The sequence below is a fragment of the Leptosomus discolor genome, chromosome 17 (assembly GCF_034619465.1).
Source record: "Leptosomus discolor isolate bLepDis1 chromosome 17, bLepDis1.hap2, whole genome shotgun sequence".
Classification (NCBI taxonomy): domain Eukaryota; kingdom Metazoa; phylum Chordata; class Aves; order Leptosomiformes; family Leptosomidae; genus Leptosomus; species Leptosomus discolor.
Window position 1 is genome coordinate 8,085,253 of NC_141407.1, and position 18,735 is coordinate 8,103,987.

General features: G+C 40.4%; 1 protein-coding gene across 1 annotated transcript in view; it reads left to right on the top strand.

Moving 5' to 3' along the window:
* The first annotated feature begins 1,575 nt into the window (after positions 1-1,575).
* Positions 1,576-18,735, top strand: part of EYA2 (EYA transcriptional coactivator and phosphatase 2) — a 58,436-nt gene continuing 41,276 nt past the window's right edge. Inside the window, exons 1-4 of the mRNA XM_086474606.1 lie at positions 1,576-1,684; positions 6,740-6,788; positions 7,401-7,543; positions 10,436-10,552. Coding sequence (XP_086330732.1) covers positions 1,576-1,684; positions 6,740-6,788; positions 7,401-7,543; positions 10,436-10,552 — 418 coding nt within the window. The remainder of the gene's footprint in view (positions 1,685-6,739; positions 6,789-7,400; positions 7,544-10,435; positions 10,553-18,735) is intronic.

Here is an 18,735-nt window from a genome sequence, read left to right on the forward strand (position 1 = left end):
GTGTCAGGATTTCAGGTTTCTGTGCTGTCGTCTTTAACTTCATGATGTTTTAGGTGTGCTACGGATTGCTACCAGCCTGGGGCTGCCATGCCATCTGCTGCCTTTATAGTCCAGCTCAGATAGGTCCCAGCCTCAGAGCAGGGGTGTGCCAGGTGCCTTTGCAGGTAGCGTGTTCGGTGCTGAGCGGAAAGGGGAGCCTGTGCAGGCTGCAGCCAGGTGCCTTGGATCTGCTCACCTCTATATGCCCTCTCTCCCATCTGCTCTTGCCTGAGCCCGGCTCCATCCAAGAGCACAGTTAAGCTTTTCCCTAATAGCCCTGATTCCCCCCGGTAGCCTTCCAGGGGACTGAAGTAAGGATGTACCCAGTGTGGCTGTGGAAAGCAAAGAAGGTCATAGAATCCTCTTTTCATCATTTATTCTGGAGTTGAATGAAAAGCTGTAAAATACATTGATGTACTCTTAGAAAATTCAAATAGGTTTCCATGACATTGTGTGTATTTTAAAAGAATAAATACAATTAATTGACAAATTTAGCTTCAGTTTTTCTTTTGCCAGTGGGTTCTTCATGGTTCCAGCTGCAGGCATCGGTTGCATAGGAAACAAGGGCAGAACATCATGGGAGTAAAAGTGTCCAGGAAACCTGCCTTGCATAAAAGCCGTTGTGCAGATACCCAGTGTAACGCAGAATTTCCTTACTGCACTCACCCTGTTGTCTTTACCCAAACTTGCAAACATATCCAACACTTCCAGGGGAAGCAAGGAGCTCTATTTCAAACAAGTGTCTTTGGAGCCCATTTCTGAAAAGGTGTATAGCTGGAATTAGACACATATATTGAAAAAGGTAGTATGCAGATGAGTAGACCTGTTCATGTTGTGCATAGGGTCTGAAATAATGATTTAGTCATTCTCTTTTCTGAACTGTTTGTGTAACACAGAGTTTGTAAGCTTTCATTATAGCGTAGGTCATATGCACACACAAACAATTAGTTTTCTTTTGGTGACTCAAGTCCTATGTACTGTTCATTTGAAATATTGGTTAAATCAGATGAGGTAATTTATGTGAAAGGGACTGTCCTTGTATCACTGTCACCTAATGGTCAGGACATTGTAGTTAGGTGCCTATTTTAGGTGTTCCTTGGAAAACTGATCCTGTCACCAGAACTAACCTTATTATCTTGTAAGACTAGATAATGCTGTTAATTGCCCTCAACTTCATTTTCAGACATTAATAGTCTGTTCTGGAGCCTCACTGGACACTAGTGTGTACATTCTCACTCTGATGGTGTATGAGAGATCAGGAAATTTAGTTTTCATAGGGAAAAATCCAGGAAGAAAGAGAAAGCATTAATCAGATGGGTGTAATCTCCAAGGGAGCAAGTACTGCATTTTAATTCAGCATTTCCCTTTGATGAAAACTTTAGTGAGTGCTATTATGTGGAATTTATATGAAGCCTGGGTTTAGGTAATCAGCTTTAATATTGCACTCTTAGGGAAAAAAAACCTGAATCATTAGTAAGCATGCATAATTAATGAATAAATTACATTTTTCCTTTGTTTTCCTTCAGGTATAAGGAAATGCTAGATCTAGTGATATCACCCAGCCTGACTGTAAATAGAGAGTGCCCTGACAGACTGAAGCTTAACCTTTCTAACATTTATGCCGCGGCTCCAGATGACATAGAAGGTAGGCTGCCTCTTTTGCTTACTGTTTACCGGCTTTAACATGTGTGTTTACGTGTAACCAAAGGGAACTGGTCACATGCAAGGCATCTGCTTCTGATAATTAGTTCTACAATATAGTGAGCAGCTGAGATTTTTGGCTGTTTTTTTGTAGACACTGAATCCTTTAAGTCTACTGAATTTGTGGCTGAATCCTTTAGTTCAGCAATGGTTTGAATGCAAATGGAATTGAAATGTTTTATGTGTAGATTCATATCTCTGTATAGTAGGTGCATACATGCACGTGTGCATGTATAAGTCTGCTCCACTGGAATAATTGCAGGTTTAAAACATATTTTGTGTAGGGCTGGTAGTTTTCGTTTGGACCCCACTAGAGCCCCTAGGTATGAACGGTGTCCTGGGCTTCTGTGGCTGTGCTGCTGCTGTTGAGGTGAGGAGCGTGGGGGCTCTGAGGCCCAACAATGTGTCATGCAGCCAGCAAACTTTTGCCAAAGCAGCTCTGTGCCCCAGTTTGCATTGCTCTGAGATCATTGCTATCATCTCCAAATGGTTAGCCCTGCTGGCCTCGGGTCTGAAGTTTCGCATTTGGCAGGTACCAAGGACAAATTCTTTCAGTGGTTGAGGCTCTGGTGGAAATTTATCTGCTCTTCTCCTCCTCCTTCTCCCCCATCATACTGTTCAAGTGAAGGAAACAGAAGAATGTTAAATCTGCTAAAAAAATTATTGGCAAGTGATGCAGCTGAACTAGTTCTTGCTAGTACAATCCCAGCTATTGTTTGCTGCGGTCAGGATCTGTCAGCCTTCCTGTTAGAGGGGAGTTAGGAAAAGGCACTGGCTATTATGTTTTAGTAGTATGTTTAACCCTTCATTCATAGGCTCTTAGAAGCCAAGGAGATGTTTTGCTTGCATGTTTGCTAAGGCATTAGAAATTGCATGATTAAATCACGTACATCGTGACTGCCTATTTACAAGAGCAGTCAAAGGAATAACAATCTAAAGGAAACATCCTTTTAAATGTACGTGTTTGCAGAAAAGATTAGAGCTAGAAATGATTTTTAAATACATCATTTTGTAAACTTCTTGTTGCAGGAACTATTTGTTACTATATGATATAAATAAGAGCCAACGTAGCAATTGTACTGTTGCTAGCGACAGCTCATGTTGATGCGTTTCTTACAGAAATACTATGGTTATTTTTACAATATCTATCCCCTTTGCTATCAAGATTATGCTCTTTCCCTTGAAAATACTTCTTGTTAATTTAAAGAACAGGAAAATACTTGTGTGTTTGTCTAGTCTCACATTGCCAGAGCTTTTAATGCAATAAATGCACACAAATATATGCTCTGTATTACGCGTATAGTTTTAATTTTGGCAAGTCTAGTCACAATACTTGTGTAGATGTCCGCCTAGATGTGTGGCCTGCTGTTTTCATGGGTGCTTATCTTGAGATGTGCGATTATATCAATATAATTTTCAAGTGCGTGTTTTGCCTGTAATCCTGCATTTTTGGGTAGAAACACGTGTAGGTTTAACTTGCCTCATTTTGGCAATGACAGTAGCATATTGCATATTCACAGGCAGTAAATTCCCACTTGGCATTCTTGGCAAATGTATTTACTCTGTAATTGTCTCTTTCAAAAATAAAAAAATCTGAAGATTTAATATTTTTCAAATAGAAAAGAAGTTAAGCTTATGCTCAAACTGTCTGTTCTGCTCTTTTTCAGTGTAAAAGGCATTATGAATTGAATAAAAACTAAACCCATATATTTCTTTAGTGCAATTCTGTTTGGTAATGAGGAACAGTGTGACCAAAATGGTATAATTTTTGTTTTCACAATCTAAAAATCTGATTTTCTAAACTCTTTTCTTTCAGGTAAGTCAAAGCAAATTTTTCCTAGTGAGTTTGAAGGTGAGTCAGGTAAGTCAGCTGTGGGTTTAAAATCAATCTTTTTTTCTATGTCTCTGTGTGTAAATGAATATGTACATCTGTATAACACTGTCATTTGTCAATTTTTTTAAAGTTTTTTTTTTTAAACTAAACCTCTCTGCCTGTTGCTTGGGAGGTAAGTTACAGTTACCCATATTTGATAGGTAGAGGAAGTATGGCAGGGTTGCTTGTGTGTTTTACTTTTCTAAGGTGTTTCAGGCTTGTAAGAGTGTGAACAAGGAGTCTTTATGGTTTTGTTCCTGTCAGTGATTAGGGTGATTCTGTTAGCAATTAGGGCTGTACAGGTTTCATGTCCCTGCCCTGGCACACTCTTCTCCTGCCTGAGCTGACCTTTGCAAATGGATCAGTGCACAGAGCAGGCAGTGTTTGCAGGGCACCCTGGAAGAAGACACAAGGGGGTTGTGACTGTGGTATTTGCCCTTCCGCGGTGTTGTGGGGGTGTACTCAGCCAGGGGGAGAGCTCTGGCAGAACTAGGGGACAGCTTAGGAGAGGTGCGATCAAAAAGCGCACAAGGCTTGAATTTGTTGTGGAGGAGGGTGCAACGAGAGGGATATGGCACAGGAAAGCACTTTGGAGGAGGAAGAGCGAAGAATGAGTGATGAAAGTGTTATTAGATCACAGTGGCTGTATTTGGGCAAGTTTGTTCTGGGTTTTTTTCATACCCAGAGAGGAGAGGAAGGGGGTGGAACAGGCGTCCAGCACGGTGCTCAGAAAGACATTAGAGTCCAGCACATAGGCTTGTGGACAGATGACTCCTGGGGTCTGTTGCTGCACAGACAGATGTACCCAAGCTGGGTTTTTCTCTTAATAATAATGGTAAGCAGCAGTGTTGATGCAATTGTGGCCCCCTCACTCTGAAGCCTGTTCCCCTCAGTCATCAGTGCCTTTGTTATCAAGAGCCACTTTCCCTAAAGCAACGATGCTGCAGTAACACTGCTCTGATACTGCAGGTGAGGCAGTTGGGAGACTCTTAAAGGTAAGTATGGGGCAAGAAAGCGGTTGCAGTCAGCTTGCAGGCACTCGGTTGGGTGACAGGGTGCTGGGGAATATTAACCAAAACAGGGCTGTTTGCTCTCAGCTTCAGAAAAGAGTTCATTAAGCACTTAAGAACAGACACCTTTATTTTCACATTTTTTATCTCTTCTAACCTAATGTGTACTTCTTACTAAACAACTGCAATTATCCTGGAGAATAAAGGAGTACGTGGATGTTTTTTTTAAATTTTATTTTTAATAAAGTTGTCTTTGAAGATTTCCAAGTTTGTGAAGAAAGGGCCACCTTTTTGAAGAAAGTGTGTGTTTCCATCTTTTAATCAAATGTTACTGTTTCCTAGGAAATTCATCTCAATCTTATTAAGCTCAGTATTACGATTCCTTTAGACAAATTTACATTCTAAAAAAATTGTAATTGATATTTTTAGTGGTGTTATTACATATAGTAGACATTATACAAGTGAACATTCTAAAGAAAAGAATAATAGCTAGTATTTAATATTTTTAGTTAGAACTCATGCACCTCCACTGAGATTGTTCTATAAAAGTGAACGATGATAAAAATGCATTTAAATGAAATTTACTTTTAAAAGGTATCAAATTAAATGGCTGCGTTTTTAAAAATAGTTTGATGTAATCTCCGTGTTATAATGCAAAATGATAATGCCATGTAATGTTTTGTGAGAAAGGGTTCTGTAGGAAAGAACAATTTCAAGAGGGTTAAATCAGGAAGAATGAACATTTAACATGTGAGCATGTTGGATCTTTTTGGACATTCCAACTCTCCATGTTTATGGTGTAACGAGTCGCTCAAACCCATAGGACTATTTGCATGTATTTAGACTTTATATGTACTTGCATATTTCATTAAATAAAACATGTTTTGAATGTTAAATTCACCAACTCACAAACAGCTGAACAAATGAAGCGGTGCTGTTTTGGACAACTTCGTACTGAAGATAATCTGTCTCCAGCTTTGCAGGTACATCCCTGTTGATAGATGGGACAGCACTGCATATATTTCCTGCCTGGTGGTAGCAATGTGCAGGTGTTGGGGACACTGCCGGAATCTCCCTTTCCCCCCAGCATGTGCACCTGCAGTTGAAAGATCATCTTCTGTGTGAGACTGGGTGAAGTTTCATATCCCATGTACCAAATTACAGCCAGTGTCAAGGGTAGTGGTGCTGCCATAAGCAGACAAGGCGCTGCTCAATGTTCTCCCTGCAAGGAGAAGCTGTGTGCAATTAGTCTGTTGTGCCTAATGTCATTATTGACGATCGTGAGGGTGTTTTGGCATTCGTAGTGCTGTAATAACATCTTAGCAACTCCAGCCAGGGACCAAGGAGCAAAATTTGGGTGGCATCATGGAGGCAGCCTGCATAATACTCATGGTGGCATTTACGGATGGTGTTTTCAGTACAACTTGCAGGCAACTTGCAGGTTTTAATTTAGATTTTTTAAAAATTTTAGTTAATTATACCTACATTTATCTCTAAATGAAGATGGTGGTACATTTTTCTTTGGTAGTGTTTCAGGACACAGCTGTTTGGTACATTGGAAGGCATCCTGCATATATAAGCTGTGATACATTTTCTACTGGTTTAATATTTTGATTGCTGGCAGGTCAATAAGGTAGGATATAGTTACCTCAAAAAATTCAAGAGGAAGGAGATTTGCAGTGTTGTATTTTTAGTATTTATTTTGATTTTATATATTTTAATGAACATTAAAATGAGTCATTGTCTAGGAGAGTAACAGAAAAAGCAAAAGGGCAAAAGATGCAATGAGCGTAAATCACTTCAGTAATCACAGTAGTTGCTTTTATAGCCTTTAACGTATGAGTCATGCCACTAAAGCCCAGCTTCATGATTGGTATCAGTCCCATGAGAAGAAGAAACTGGTAGCTCAATCAATCAGTATCATCCTTAGTTAAAAAGTAGATCTGTATTTGTTGGTAAGTGGAGAATAACTTTCTTACCTACTTCAGTTTGTGGAGATTGACTAAAACCAAAGTCTTCCAGTTCCTGTATATTTTTCTCAAACCGACAGTGGTATCAGCTTGGCCATAGAACAGAACACGATGAAAATCTAAGACCCTTTAATTTTGTTTTCCAGGCAGCAGCAAAGCAGCACCGCAGTGTCCTCTCCATCTGTACTCCGCAAAGTGAGTGCTTGTGCCAAGTGCTGTAATCTAAAAACCGTGTTTTGCTGAACAGCCATTTTGTGCAGACTTCTGTCACCTTAAAAAGCATTTGCCATAAGCTCATCCACCTGTTTCCCTGCATGTCTCTGGCCCAATGAAGTAACGGGTTCTTAATCTTGTTAGATATGGAGTGAAAGAAGGTTTGAGGTACTGTGCACTGTGCTTTCATACCCCTGGGAATCCAAACCCTATCAGTTTGAATATTGTTGTGTTTATGAGTGACCGCAGAGGAGTATATTGAAATGTCGGAAGTTTCCAATGACACTCGCTTGTCTGGCAAACTTAAAATGAAACATGAAAAATTGAAGTGTTGATTTTATTTTTTTTTAACTTGCACGTATTTTGCACAGTCTTTTAAGTTCCCATGCATTTAGGTAGCTTAATCTAATAACTCGTATCAGGAGCTGTATACTGAAACAAACTTTTGCCCCAGTATAGTCAATTCTGAGTTCCCAAAATATTCACCAGCATACTTTGGATGTTATTTTATCAAAATGTCTAGAAGTGTTCTGCATGTGCTGTAGAAGATCATGTACTGTTGCCTTAGACCTTCTATTTTCTTGTTCTGAATAGACATTATCCCCATATAGTGACAGTCCCATCTTTCCCAACAATGGCAACGTATGGACAGACTCAGTACAGCACGGGAATCCAGCAGGCTGCTGCATACACTGCCTATCCTCCTCCAGGGCAGCCCTATGGCATACCCTCCTACAGTGAGTACTCTGATGTCATGTTACGTTTGAGGACATCGTCCTCTTGCTCCTGGAAAAATATATTTGAAGTCTTAAGCTTTAGAGTGAAAGGCTGTTTCTGTCTTGGCAATGTTGTCTTAGGCTTAGAGGAAATTCTGGCTTGGTTAAAAATCTTAAGATTACTGTGAACTATCTGTCTATCAGCTCTTGATATCCCGGGTTGTGATCTTACAAACTGGGTACATTTGGAGCCAGTCAGTAGCAGGATATGAAACACGATGAGAAGCTCGGGTTCAGTAGGCTCTGCCACTTAGGAGTAGTAGCTGGTGAGTGTTCCCATGACTCGCTGCCGAGACAAAGTGTCTTACAGTAAATGTGATATCTAGGTAGACTACACTTTGCCTTCCTTGATTCTTCCTGGAGTTTCAGTGGTACAAGCTACTTGAAGAAAAACGTTTTGTATATTGTTAAGGAAGAACCAAGACACAAAGCAGAATGTGGCATGGATGAAATGATACGGAGTACTTCGGTTTTGGAAGGTGGTTTGTATTTAAGTGGACAGTTGTTAGCTGTAGGTGCAGTAAACATTTTTAACCCTAGTCAGCTTTGTTCCCCACTTTCCTGCACAGCCTTGCCAGCAGCTGTAGGGAGACCATGCTGGGCAGGAGCAGCTGGAGGATTCAGGCAGGGGACTAATGAAACAAGCACTCTTGACAGAGGAATGCCTGGCAAACCAAGTGTTAAGCGTGTCCTCAACCTCTGCATGGAAATACTGAGCTCTTGAGGGAACTGGGAAGTTCCTTCCATTCCTGAAGACCAAAGAGAGGCTGCTCTTGCTTAGGTACAGCTCTTTAATAGAAAGCTTTGGGCTCCTTATTCCCAGTTGATCCTGTGAGCGCCAAGCCACGTGCAGCATTAAAATGGCTTCATAGTTCTGTTTCTGCTCCTGTTTTCTCTTGTGCTCTTAAACACCTTTGTTTGCTTGGCAAATACATTATCTCTTCCCAACAAGAAGCTTTTATACAGCCATTGACAAGGCTTTTACTGAAGGGAAATTCAATGAACCAGTCTGGAAAGCCAGGGAAGCGGGCTTGGCAGAGACAAAGCTCTACCAGGATGATGAGAGGAATGTTTTGAGACCCTTTCCTGAAGCTACTTGTGTGTTTGCATCAGCTGGCTGACTTCCAAGGCAAACTCTGAACAGTTGTCCTGTTAGAGCAGGTGAAAGTAGAGCCATTTGCTACTGCCTAGAGTCTTTAGGGCATACATGTGTCAGGCCCATATGCTGCTTATAAATCCTGCAGATGACCTCTTAGCATCCTTGAGCAGTGATTTCCCTCCCCCAGCCCATATACCCTCTGTAAGATACTCAACACAGCATATGAAAAACTCCACCTGGCTGACAACCAAGAACAATGAAGCACTATTGTTTTTAGGCACAAAAATAAAACTGGGCCAGTTTCTAGACAAAACAGAACATTGTGTGGAAATTAATTTGGTGCTAAGTTATTTTGCTGTCTGACAACAATTTTTAGACTTCCAAAAAGGCCCATTTGCTGAAGATTAATTGTAGCTGGGGTAGGTTGAATGCTTGCATGCGGAGTGCTGATGTAATTGAAAAGCATGAGATGTTATGAAAAGTGGCTTCTCTGCGCACACTGGCAAATACCGTTGCTTCCCCAGCAGTAATGGAGCTGGACGCTTGCACAAACCTATGTTCATTCACTATCCAGATAAACTTCCTGTGTTTCACAGTGCAGCATTGTCATCTTGTTGCTAACTTGTACTTGAATTGCATTGCAGCTATTCTCACCTAAAGCTGAAAGAACTGATTTTTATTAGAGAAAACATTATCTCACAGAGCTTATTCCCATCCTGAGCAAATGCAGACTTGTTGCTTTTAAGAGTCATTAAACTAGAAAACAGCATGTTTGGTGAAAGGCATGTGAATTTGACTTGTCTATTGGCAAGTTTGCCTACAAGTGCTAGAAGATGACAACAGCCTGGGAAGTGTGTAAATCCAAGGCCAGGACATCAACAGGGTCTTTGTTAGTCCCAGCACTCAGGGTGTGTCCAATGGTCATTCTTTGTTTTGTGCAAATAAGCATGCAAAGGAGGGAAGGATCACACCCAAAGGGTTCATAGTAAGACGCACCTTTCAGCTGTTTATTTTAATAATACAGCTGTAGAATCTCAGCAGCATCGCAGAATAAAATATCAACCGCTTTCACTACCAGCAAAGGTTTCATCTTGCAATGTTTAATTCAGCTATTGCTGTTCCCCCTGTAAATTCTCAGTTTAATTGCCTGATTTTAGTAATGAAAAGATTTTTGTGGCTTCAGGGCTTACCTATTGTTCCTGAACTGTATGTTATATCTAACTGAATAGATGATAACCCTCTTGTATGATTTGCCAATAAATATTTTGCTACCAAAGCTGAAAATATAATGCAAGTAAAAGGTAACTGTTGAGAACAGAAGTCTTGAGGTTATTTTGCTGAAGGTCCTGTTGCTTCATTAATCATTGCTTGCATCTGATAACTGTTCAGAAAGTTCGTGATTCAGTGAGTTTGTTTAATTCTAAAACAAAACTATTTGTTCAGAAATTGTTTTTGAAAACAATATTTTTCATGGCTGTTTGCCCATCTTAGCAAAAATTAATTTGGGTATGGATACAGGATGTAGCTGACTCAAATATTATTTGTGATTAATTTACTTGACTCTATTATTTAGGAGACCTGTTTGGGTAATGCAGATAATTAAAAAAAAATACATATAAGGAAGTGTAGGGGGAAAAAGAGTTCATTAGGTTAAAACTTAGCTGAAAAATTGTTAATTCCTAAACTTGCTTTTTTACACCTTTATGTGACAAACACTCATGTTCTGCTTTTGGTTCCTACTATATGCCCCAAAGGCATCAAAACAGAGGACAGCCTGAGCCATTCCCCAGGACAGAGTGGGTTTCTTAGCTATGGATCCAGCTTCAGTACGCCGACATCCGGGCAAGCACCGTACACGTACCAGATGCATGGTGAGTACAGCTTGGTGCCCTGCAGGGTGTGCTCTGAGAAGTCCGAATCCTGTACCCTCATATTAGACCAATTTTTCTTCTTTTGCGATTACAATGAAGAGCGTAGGTATAGGTGGTCGGGATGAGGAAAGAGGTCTTATGGTTTGCTTATCAAGGCATTAATTTCTAGCTGAGGTACTGGATTTAGCACTAGTATACCCTAGCAAAACTTCACATACGATCAATATAAGCTTTGCCTTTCTGCAGAAACTGTAGCGGTTTTATAATTAATTTTGTGACTGCATACCTGGGATTGTTGTTAGTGTGAATTTCTAGATTCTGAATGGAAGCAAAACAAAAGTGCTTTTACACTTCATGCAAACAGTACTGTTAGTATTTGCTCTCCTGGACAGAATGCTCTGTCGTTAAACTGCTGCATATTCTCTTTTTTAAAAAAGCTGATACCTTGATACTAAAAAATTTTTTTCTGTCAAGACATAACTGATACCTGCTAAGATACATCTGCCTGTTTTAACTCCCAAACTACAAACATCATTAATTACCTACAGACTACTGAGGTAAGATTCAGAAGAGCAGAGCTGAAAGCAGCTGTATTTTCCTCAGGGTTACTGAGCTAGGATTTAGCAAGTTTAGAATAACTGTTTTATTGTTGTTAGAATAATTACTGATTATAAAATAATCAATTGTATTTCCTTAAGGCTTCAAAGACAGTGCCTTGTGCTTGTAGCTTTATAACAGTTTGTTTTGTTGTACAAACAGGAAGGCCAAAATACAATTTTATTTCTAAAAAGAAAACTTAAAGTTCTTTTCTGGTTGTTCCATTTGAGAAGCTGTATGAAATACTGACTCTCAGGAGATTGAATGTTGACTTGCCAACTCCAAGGAAGTCATGAAAGGATTTAAATCTGAATAGCCAAGAAGTGTACATGAAAGTGGTGGAAATTCATTTAGCCAATTTCTAGCATAGTATTTGATTTCTTTGAGCATTTTGGTGCTGTTGGTCGGAAACCTGGACTGCATATAGCAGGTTTTCTTTATTTGGCTAGTATTCCATGTGCTTTTTCCTCCAGCTTATACTGGTCCTGATCTTTGTGAATATGGTTTTATTTATTTATTTTCCTGGGACTTACTGAGTCATTAAGCATGAATTAGAGGAGGAGTACTAAATTTGGATGTACTCTGTGGGGTGTACCCTGCGTAATCTGAATTTAAAAACACCTGTCTAGGCAGTCCTGCAAAGAGTTGATGACAAATTCTAACAGATCACTAGCTGATGAGAGGAGCCATAGCATAACCATTTCAGCTTTATCAATCGTTTTACATACAAGAAGAAAAGTGAGTATATTCTGAGAAATAGGTTATGTCCTTAAAATGTCACTCCATCTCTGTGCCTCTACCCTGAGGCCCCTGGGAGTGCAGTTTCATTCCTCACCTGTAGGCCTCATATTCTGAGTCAACTTTGGTGTTTGCATTAAACTTGACTAGTAAAAAATAAAGATTGGATTTTGTCTTCTGCCTAACCTCGATACACCTGCATTTCAGAGTGCCTTGCATTAAGCATGAATCGCCATGAGTGCATGAACTGAGCCAAACAAAAAAACATTTCCAAGAGATCAAAATGCAAATGTTCTTGCTGTTTCTTAGCAAATATCTTCATTACTATCAAAGATGTGACAGTAGCACAAATGAACATACCTGGAGTAATTTAAATGTACCCAATTTAGGTGCTGGTGAATGGGAAGAGTTAGGAAGCCTCTCAGCCCTGCAGGCTAAACATGCTGCACCCTTTCCTGCTGTGGCTATGCATATCCAGACTCGCTAGTTTAAATGCAGCTCAGCAGCGCTAGTCTGTCTGTACCACATGCACATGAGCTTTCACTGGAGGGAAAAAGTCACTCTAAGGGGTGTGACTTCGCTGGAGGAAAGGCGAATGCACATGAAGCTCTGCCTTGACTTTGTTTTTCCCTACGAGATTTTCCAAGGGTTGGAAAACCAAAGAGGAATTGCATGGCTTTACCAGGTTCTTGTAGAAGCCACGGAAGGGAAGAGATCAAGTCTCTCACTCTGCTTTTTGATATTGATGGGGGTCTCTTTTAAAAAGCTCTAGGCAAAATGCCCTTTTGTGTCATTACACTTAGCTATCCCCCTTGCAAAACTGTCTGTCAGTTCTCTCAGTTCTCTCAACCTTGAATATGAAAGGTGGACAGACACATCCACTTTGATTTTAAGTCTGAGAGCAAATAAAATCCTAAACAGTGATGAAAACTGGGAAACAAAGTAAAATCCATTTTATTCTAGAAATCATTTAAGAAACCTGGAGGCTCAGAGGTGACCCTCTGCTGAGACTTCACATTCTAGCTTTGTCACAGCACATATGTCTAACACTAAGGTGTTTTTTGTGGCTTGAATGCCTTGTAGGACATGCTGGAGACACCTGGGTTGAATGTGGCACAAAAAATTTATAAAACCTGTAGCCTGTGGAGTTACTTTGGTCACCTTGACTCCTACAAGCTTCACCTGGCCTACTCCTAACAGGAGTTCAGTTTTTGCCTTTTATTTCGCTCCTTGAGCATACCAGTCTTGTCTTGAAATTGTGTTACACTGTCAGCAGTGGAAGTCCTCTCTTTTTTGGTAAAACTGTGGCCTGCAGTTACAGCAGTTGTAGATACTGGAGTGTCACAGCTTTGTTGGTAGGCTGAAGTGTTGGGTCTGTGCTCTTCTGAAGGGATAGCAGCCATGCTGCTCCCTGACTAACTGCTACGTGATCAGATACTTAGGGCTGTAATGCTGCTATTGACAAAGTACTGGCATTTTCTTTTGCTGCCTTGGAAGATTGGTGTGTTCCTGTCTAGGTTTCTGTTGTTTTTTGTTTCCCCAGAATACAGCTTCCACATGTGCTTTGTGTTAGCTTAGAAAAATCTGAGCTGTTTGAGAAGGCAAGCTCTTGACTTGCTTGGGACTGAAGTTTTCAAGATCGCCCCTTTGTTCAGGCAGGAGGTTTAGACAAACCAATTTTATGCATCAGCACTTGAACATGTTACCCTTGCAAACAATAGCGACACAACCATGTGTTGTACCAAAACAGGCTGGGAGGACCTTCATGCATATGTGTATGAGCATGAATGTGCCCAAAGTGCTTTCAGATAATGTTCCCTAGGGCGATGTTATGGTGTAGATGAAATGGCTTCTTTTCAGATTTTTATGCCAGGAGGATCATTTCAGCCAGCTCACTAAGCCTTTAATGCAAAAGAAAACAGAGGAGAACAGTTTCTGCAAGTGGCAGGTGCTTTCTCCAAGACAAAGGGAGCAGGAGTAAATGTATCTTCCTGTTGTAAATGAGCATTTCCACCCTTCTCCTTGCTCGTGAGAGGAACAGTCTGAAGCTCCCTGACCATATGGTTTATTTACCTTGCTGAGTGCTAGTGAAAGGTTTGAGTGAGAAGCCAGGAGCCTTCCTGTGCTGAGTGCTACCGAGGAATGTGTGCTCAGTGCTTTCCCACGCCACAGCACTTGGGGGTGGGGAGGTGATCACTCCATCTCCCTTATGCAAGCGAGCAACTCTCTGTGCCATCCAGCTCCAGACTTTTGCCAAGTTCACTTGAGTCCTTTTGGTCACCCCCTTGCTGACCCAGGCAGGTTCTCTGGTGATGAGCTAAACCAGCTGAAAAGGGCAAATTTTTATAAAATCGATTTTTAGGGGGACTTTTAAGAGTCAAGCTCTTAACTCCCGCTTCAAGGACAGAATGTTCATTGCATCACGCTGAAAGAGAGATCTTGAAGAGGGTGACTTGGAGGGGATCAGCAAGGAAAAGTATTTCCCAGGAGTGTGTGCTGCTCAGCTTTGTATTTTGAAGTGTGAAGAAAAAAATATTTTTATAAGCTAATCTGTGGAAGTATTGTGAGATGGTAATAGCTCAAGTACATAAGTGAAGTAACTTTGGTATTGTTTGCCTCCATTGAGAAACAGCTCCCAGAGCAATGTAGTGAAGTCATCTGCAGGTGGGGGCATGGGTGGTCAGACTGTGAATCTCGAGCAGATTGTGCAGCCTGTGTGATTCCTCCTCACTGTCCCCTGATTTATGAGTTACGTGGTCCGGCCAGCAAACAGGCACCTGTCGTAGCTGCGTTACGCCGATCATCAAGGAGTAAATGACGTCTTGGGTGACAAATACTTTGTCTCACAGGGCTCTAGGACAAATGTTCTCCTTCAGTAAGTGGCAACATGGTTGGTGCTGGTTTGTTTCCTCTCGCGCTTCTCTGGTACCAGCACTAACTCCGGTTGGAATACGTGTGATTGCAGCCTCACCTTCCTAATGGCTGTTGTCAGTAACATGGTACTTCTGAAGCCAAATTGTGCTCTCTCTTAAGTCTGTTTTTATTACAAACACAGATGATCCAGGTATAATGGGACAGCATTCAGCTTTTCATCTTTAACTCCAATTATCTATCAACTGTATCCTGGTTCTTCAGCGAGAACAGAATCCACAAAGAAGCAAGAATGAGGATAGAACATTCTTTTTGTCATTAAGTGGTAAAGAAAAAAACTATTTCACAGCCAGCCAGAAGGGGAAATCTATTTTCGTGCTTCCCTCGCATGAAAAAAAAATAAATGTAGGAGGGTTTATAAGGAAAATAGCTAATGCAATGTCGCACGCATGTATAAATACAAAAGAAGAGGTTGGCAATTCCGTAGTTCATAAAAATGACATAGAACTATATCACAAAGGTACTATAGATAAAATAATTATTTTAATCACCATGTAACAATGGATATGATAGTATATTGTCAGACTTTGAGTAATATTCAAATAGACTGAAATCTGGCATTCACTTATTTACTCTGAAGGAGTGACATTTTTTCTCTTTTTTTTTTTTTTTTTTGGGAAACCGGTGATGTATACAGTGTTGTTTCATGTCATTATTGTATTGACAAAATTACTTTGTTTCATAACGAATCAAAGATACTTGAAAAATGCATGTGGCCAATCTGGAAACGCCACTCGTTTTTAGAGTCATGAATCGAAAGAGGAGGTAACAGCTTGCGTTAGATTTTTGTCTTTAAAGTGATACATTTGTAATGCTGGTAAATAACTGTTGCTTCAAGGTCTATGCTGTTTCTTAATCAATCCTCATGTAAGTGTACAATTACAGCACCAAATCTCCAAACAACACCCTAGGCTAGATACTAGAAGTATATTGTGCTTTTTAGCACGCATTTTTTTGTGTTTACTTTTCTGACAATTTAGCAGCTCAGTGATGTGCTCAGACTTTTGGTAAAATTATTATTCAATGATATAAATTGGACACAAACACAAAGATTGTGTTCAGCTTCTGCCCCAAAGAGCTTACTACCGGCGATTGAGGACACTACTTCTTGTTGCTGAGGGTGGGGGAGAAATCTTTGGAATATAAGGAACTTATCATTTAATGAGCTATAAAATACAAAGAGAAAATTGTGCCAGCGCTTTAGCTAACTTAGAAGACCATCAGCTATGCAGAGAGCGCAATAGCAGCCAGCTTATAGAGCATTTCCTGTGGTTGCATGAGCATGTGTTACCCCTTTGTTGCACATCAGGCCATCTCTTCTCAGCTTGTCATTAATTCCTAGACAATGCTTTGCTCTTCAGTTATTATTGCTAAAATGACAGCTGGTATGCAACTATGAAGTTGCACAACAGTTAAAACTGTGGCCAAAGACCACTGCAGATACTGTTGTTGGGCAGGAAAAGATTTGACCACTTTTTTTTTTTCTTTAATATCCAGATCTATCTACCCACAAAATACTTTTTACATTACAAAGGAAAATTCAGTTATGTAACTGGGATAACTCTCCTTTGCCAAGGAATTGCAAAGCAGTATTGAGTTCAGTACAGACATAAATCTGGGGCCAAAGACCTACGCAGTGAAATTCTTTGCTACTGCTGAGTATTTGTTTTCTTTGTAAAGTCCATTCTGATCAGCTGTCAAATAATGAATGAATAGAAAGCAGCATTTCTTTTGTGCAATGCTGATTTGAAATGGACTAATTATGTATGTTGCTTATGTTTGTCGAATGAATTGCTTATGAATTGTTCTCCTGGCCTGAGACCAAGTAAAATCTGAATATTTAATCAGTTGAAATGTTTTCTTATGCTGGAAACATTTTGGCTCTTGTTAATATCTGGATAATCTAGACTTGCAGTTGTGTGCCAGTTTGTGTGTTACGTTTAATATGAGGCCATAAATATCTGTTTGGCATGAATAGTTAGCTGTGCATGCATGAATTTTGCAAAGGAAATGGCATGTTTAATTTTAAGCTTGATTCTTTAAGTACTTAGTGATGAAATGTGTGAAAAAGGAAAATTTCAATATACACTTGAGAAATGTGGCTCACACTTTGGCATACAGATAGTGAATCCATCTGAAGTCCCAGAAAATACAGGACAGTGAAGGCATGTTCTCAGCAAACTGTCACTCAGATGGCTTAGATTCGTAAAATTAAAAGCTCAGTAGAAAATGAGTAGTCTCTTTCAAAAGCTTCTGCTTCACAGCTGGTTTGCATTAGTTGCAGTCTAAAACTGTGGCAGTAAAGCTGTGCTCCACTCCATGGTGAGTTCAGCAGGGAGAGGCCTCTCTTCAGGAGGGGTCAGACCTCACTTTTTACAGTGTAAATACAAGGTTCCTCAGAATAACAGCACGGTCTCCCTTTCAAAGGTTTTTAAACACCAGGGACTGACCATGCTACATTTACTTTGTTTTAAAATGAGCTATCTTACAGGAGAGGGAAGTCAAGGGGAGAGGCAAAGGTGTTGACAGTGATGCACTATAAGCTGCAAGGATCTGTGCTACTGCTACCCAAGGAGAAAGCCCTCTCTAACTTTTCCCATTTACTGCTTTTCTGAGTTTTCATTCAGAACTCATTTCTTAGTGATTGTTAAATAAGGAGGGATTTGCGAAGAGGATATGTTACTGGAAGGAGTAGACACCAGGGTGGATGATCCTGAAGCTAGGGGGGCAAATGTGTGTTTGTAAGAGAGGAATGGGTAGGACAAGTCATCTGTAACTTCTGTTCTGTCCAAGCTCATCAAGGGTTTATTGTCAACATCTTTGTCCCTGAGGAACACCAGGGTTTGTGGTGAGGCTTAAATAAGCTTGTGTAGGGACACAGGTTCTCACGGCTGAATAGCACCCATGGAAACTTGGAAGTAATGTCAAAATGATACCAACTGTAGAGATGATGGTGGTACAGCCAAACCCAGAAATCTTCTCTGAGACAGAGCATTTACTTTGGAGGTATCTTGCATCTGCTGCCTGCTGAGGTGCTCAAGAAGAGATTTCACCAGAGGGATTTGTGGAGGAGGGCTCTGCCCACACCCAGCTGCCTGCTGTGAAAAGCTGGCTTGCACTTCCTGAGGCTTCTTTCTTCTCGCTTGTTTCCTACATTTCAGAGCGTCTGTCCAAAGCTTGGTGCTTAAGAACTACTACAGGAAGTTGTAGAAGGATATGTTTGAGTTTAAGACAAGTCATTGGTTCACTGCAGGAAGCGATGGATAAAATTCTGTGGTTGTCCTGTACAAAAGATCAGACTTGATATCCGTAAAGTCTAGCTGGCTGCCTGGGCATTCACACTGAAACAAAATATATGAGTGCTGTCCAGTGGTTGTGGTGATGCTGTTTGTACATCATCGCTGCAACTTGTTCATGGATTAGGGTAGATAAAGAGTTAGAAAAAGTATAAAGGAAGAATAATAATACTAATCTGCATTAGATACAGTAACTTGAGCATCTTGGCCTCCTACCCAGTGTCAGAAGTTTTGGAGGAATTTCAGAAAGTAAGTATTTTGAAACATGCGTTTTGCAAATACTTAGGAGAAACTCTTTCCTCAGTACAAACAGCAGTGTGTGAGGAAGCTTGAGAGTTTTGTTAGACTGTCTGTTTAATCAGCCTTGCAGAGGATGGCATTGGGGAGATGGAAACAGGCATGACGGTCACTAATGAGAGAGAAGCAAAAAGGTAGGGGGACAATAGCGAAGGGACTGGATAAAAAAAATAGAGTTTCTGCATGGTATGATGAGGAAGTGGGAGCCAACAGAGAAGAAAGGAGTGACCTAGCCTGCTGCTTGACTATCTTGGGAGCATTTCTGGAGGTCAGAAAGAATACTTGAAATGCAGTTTAAAGAGCAAAATCGGCATAGAAAACAGT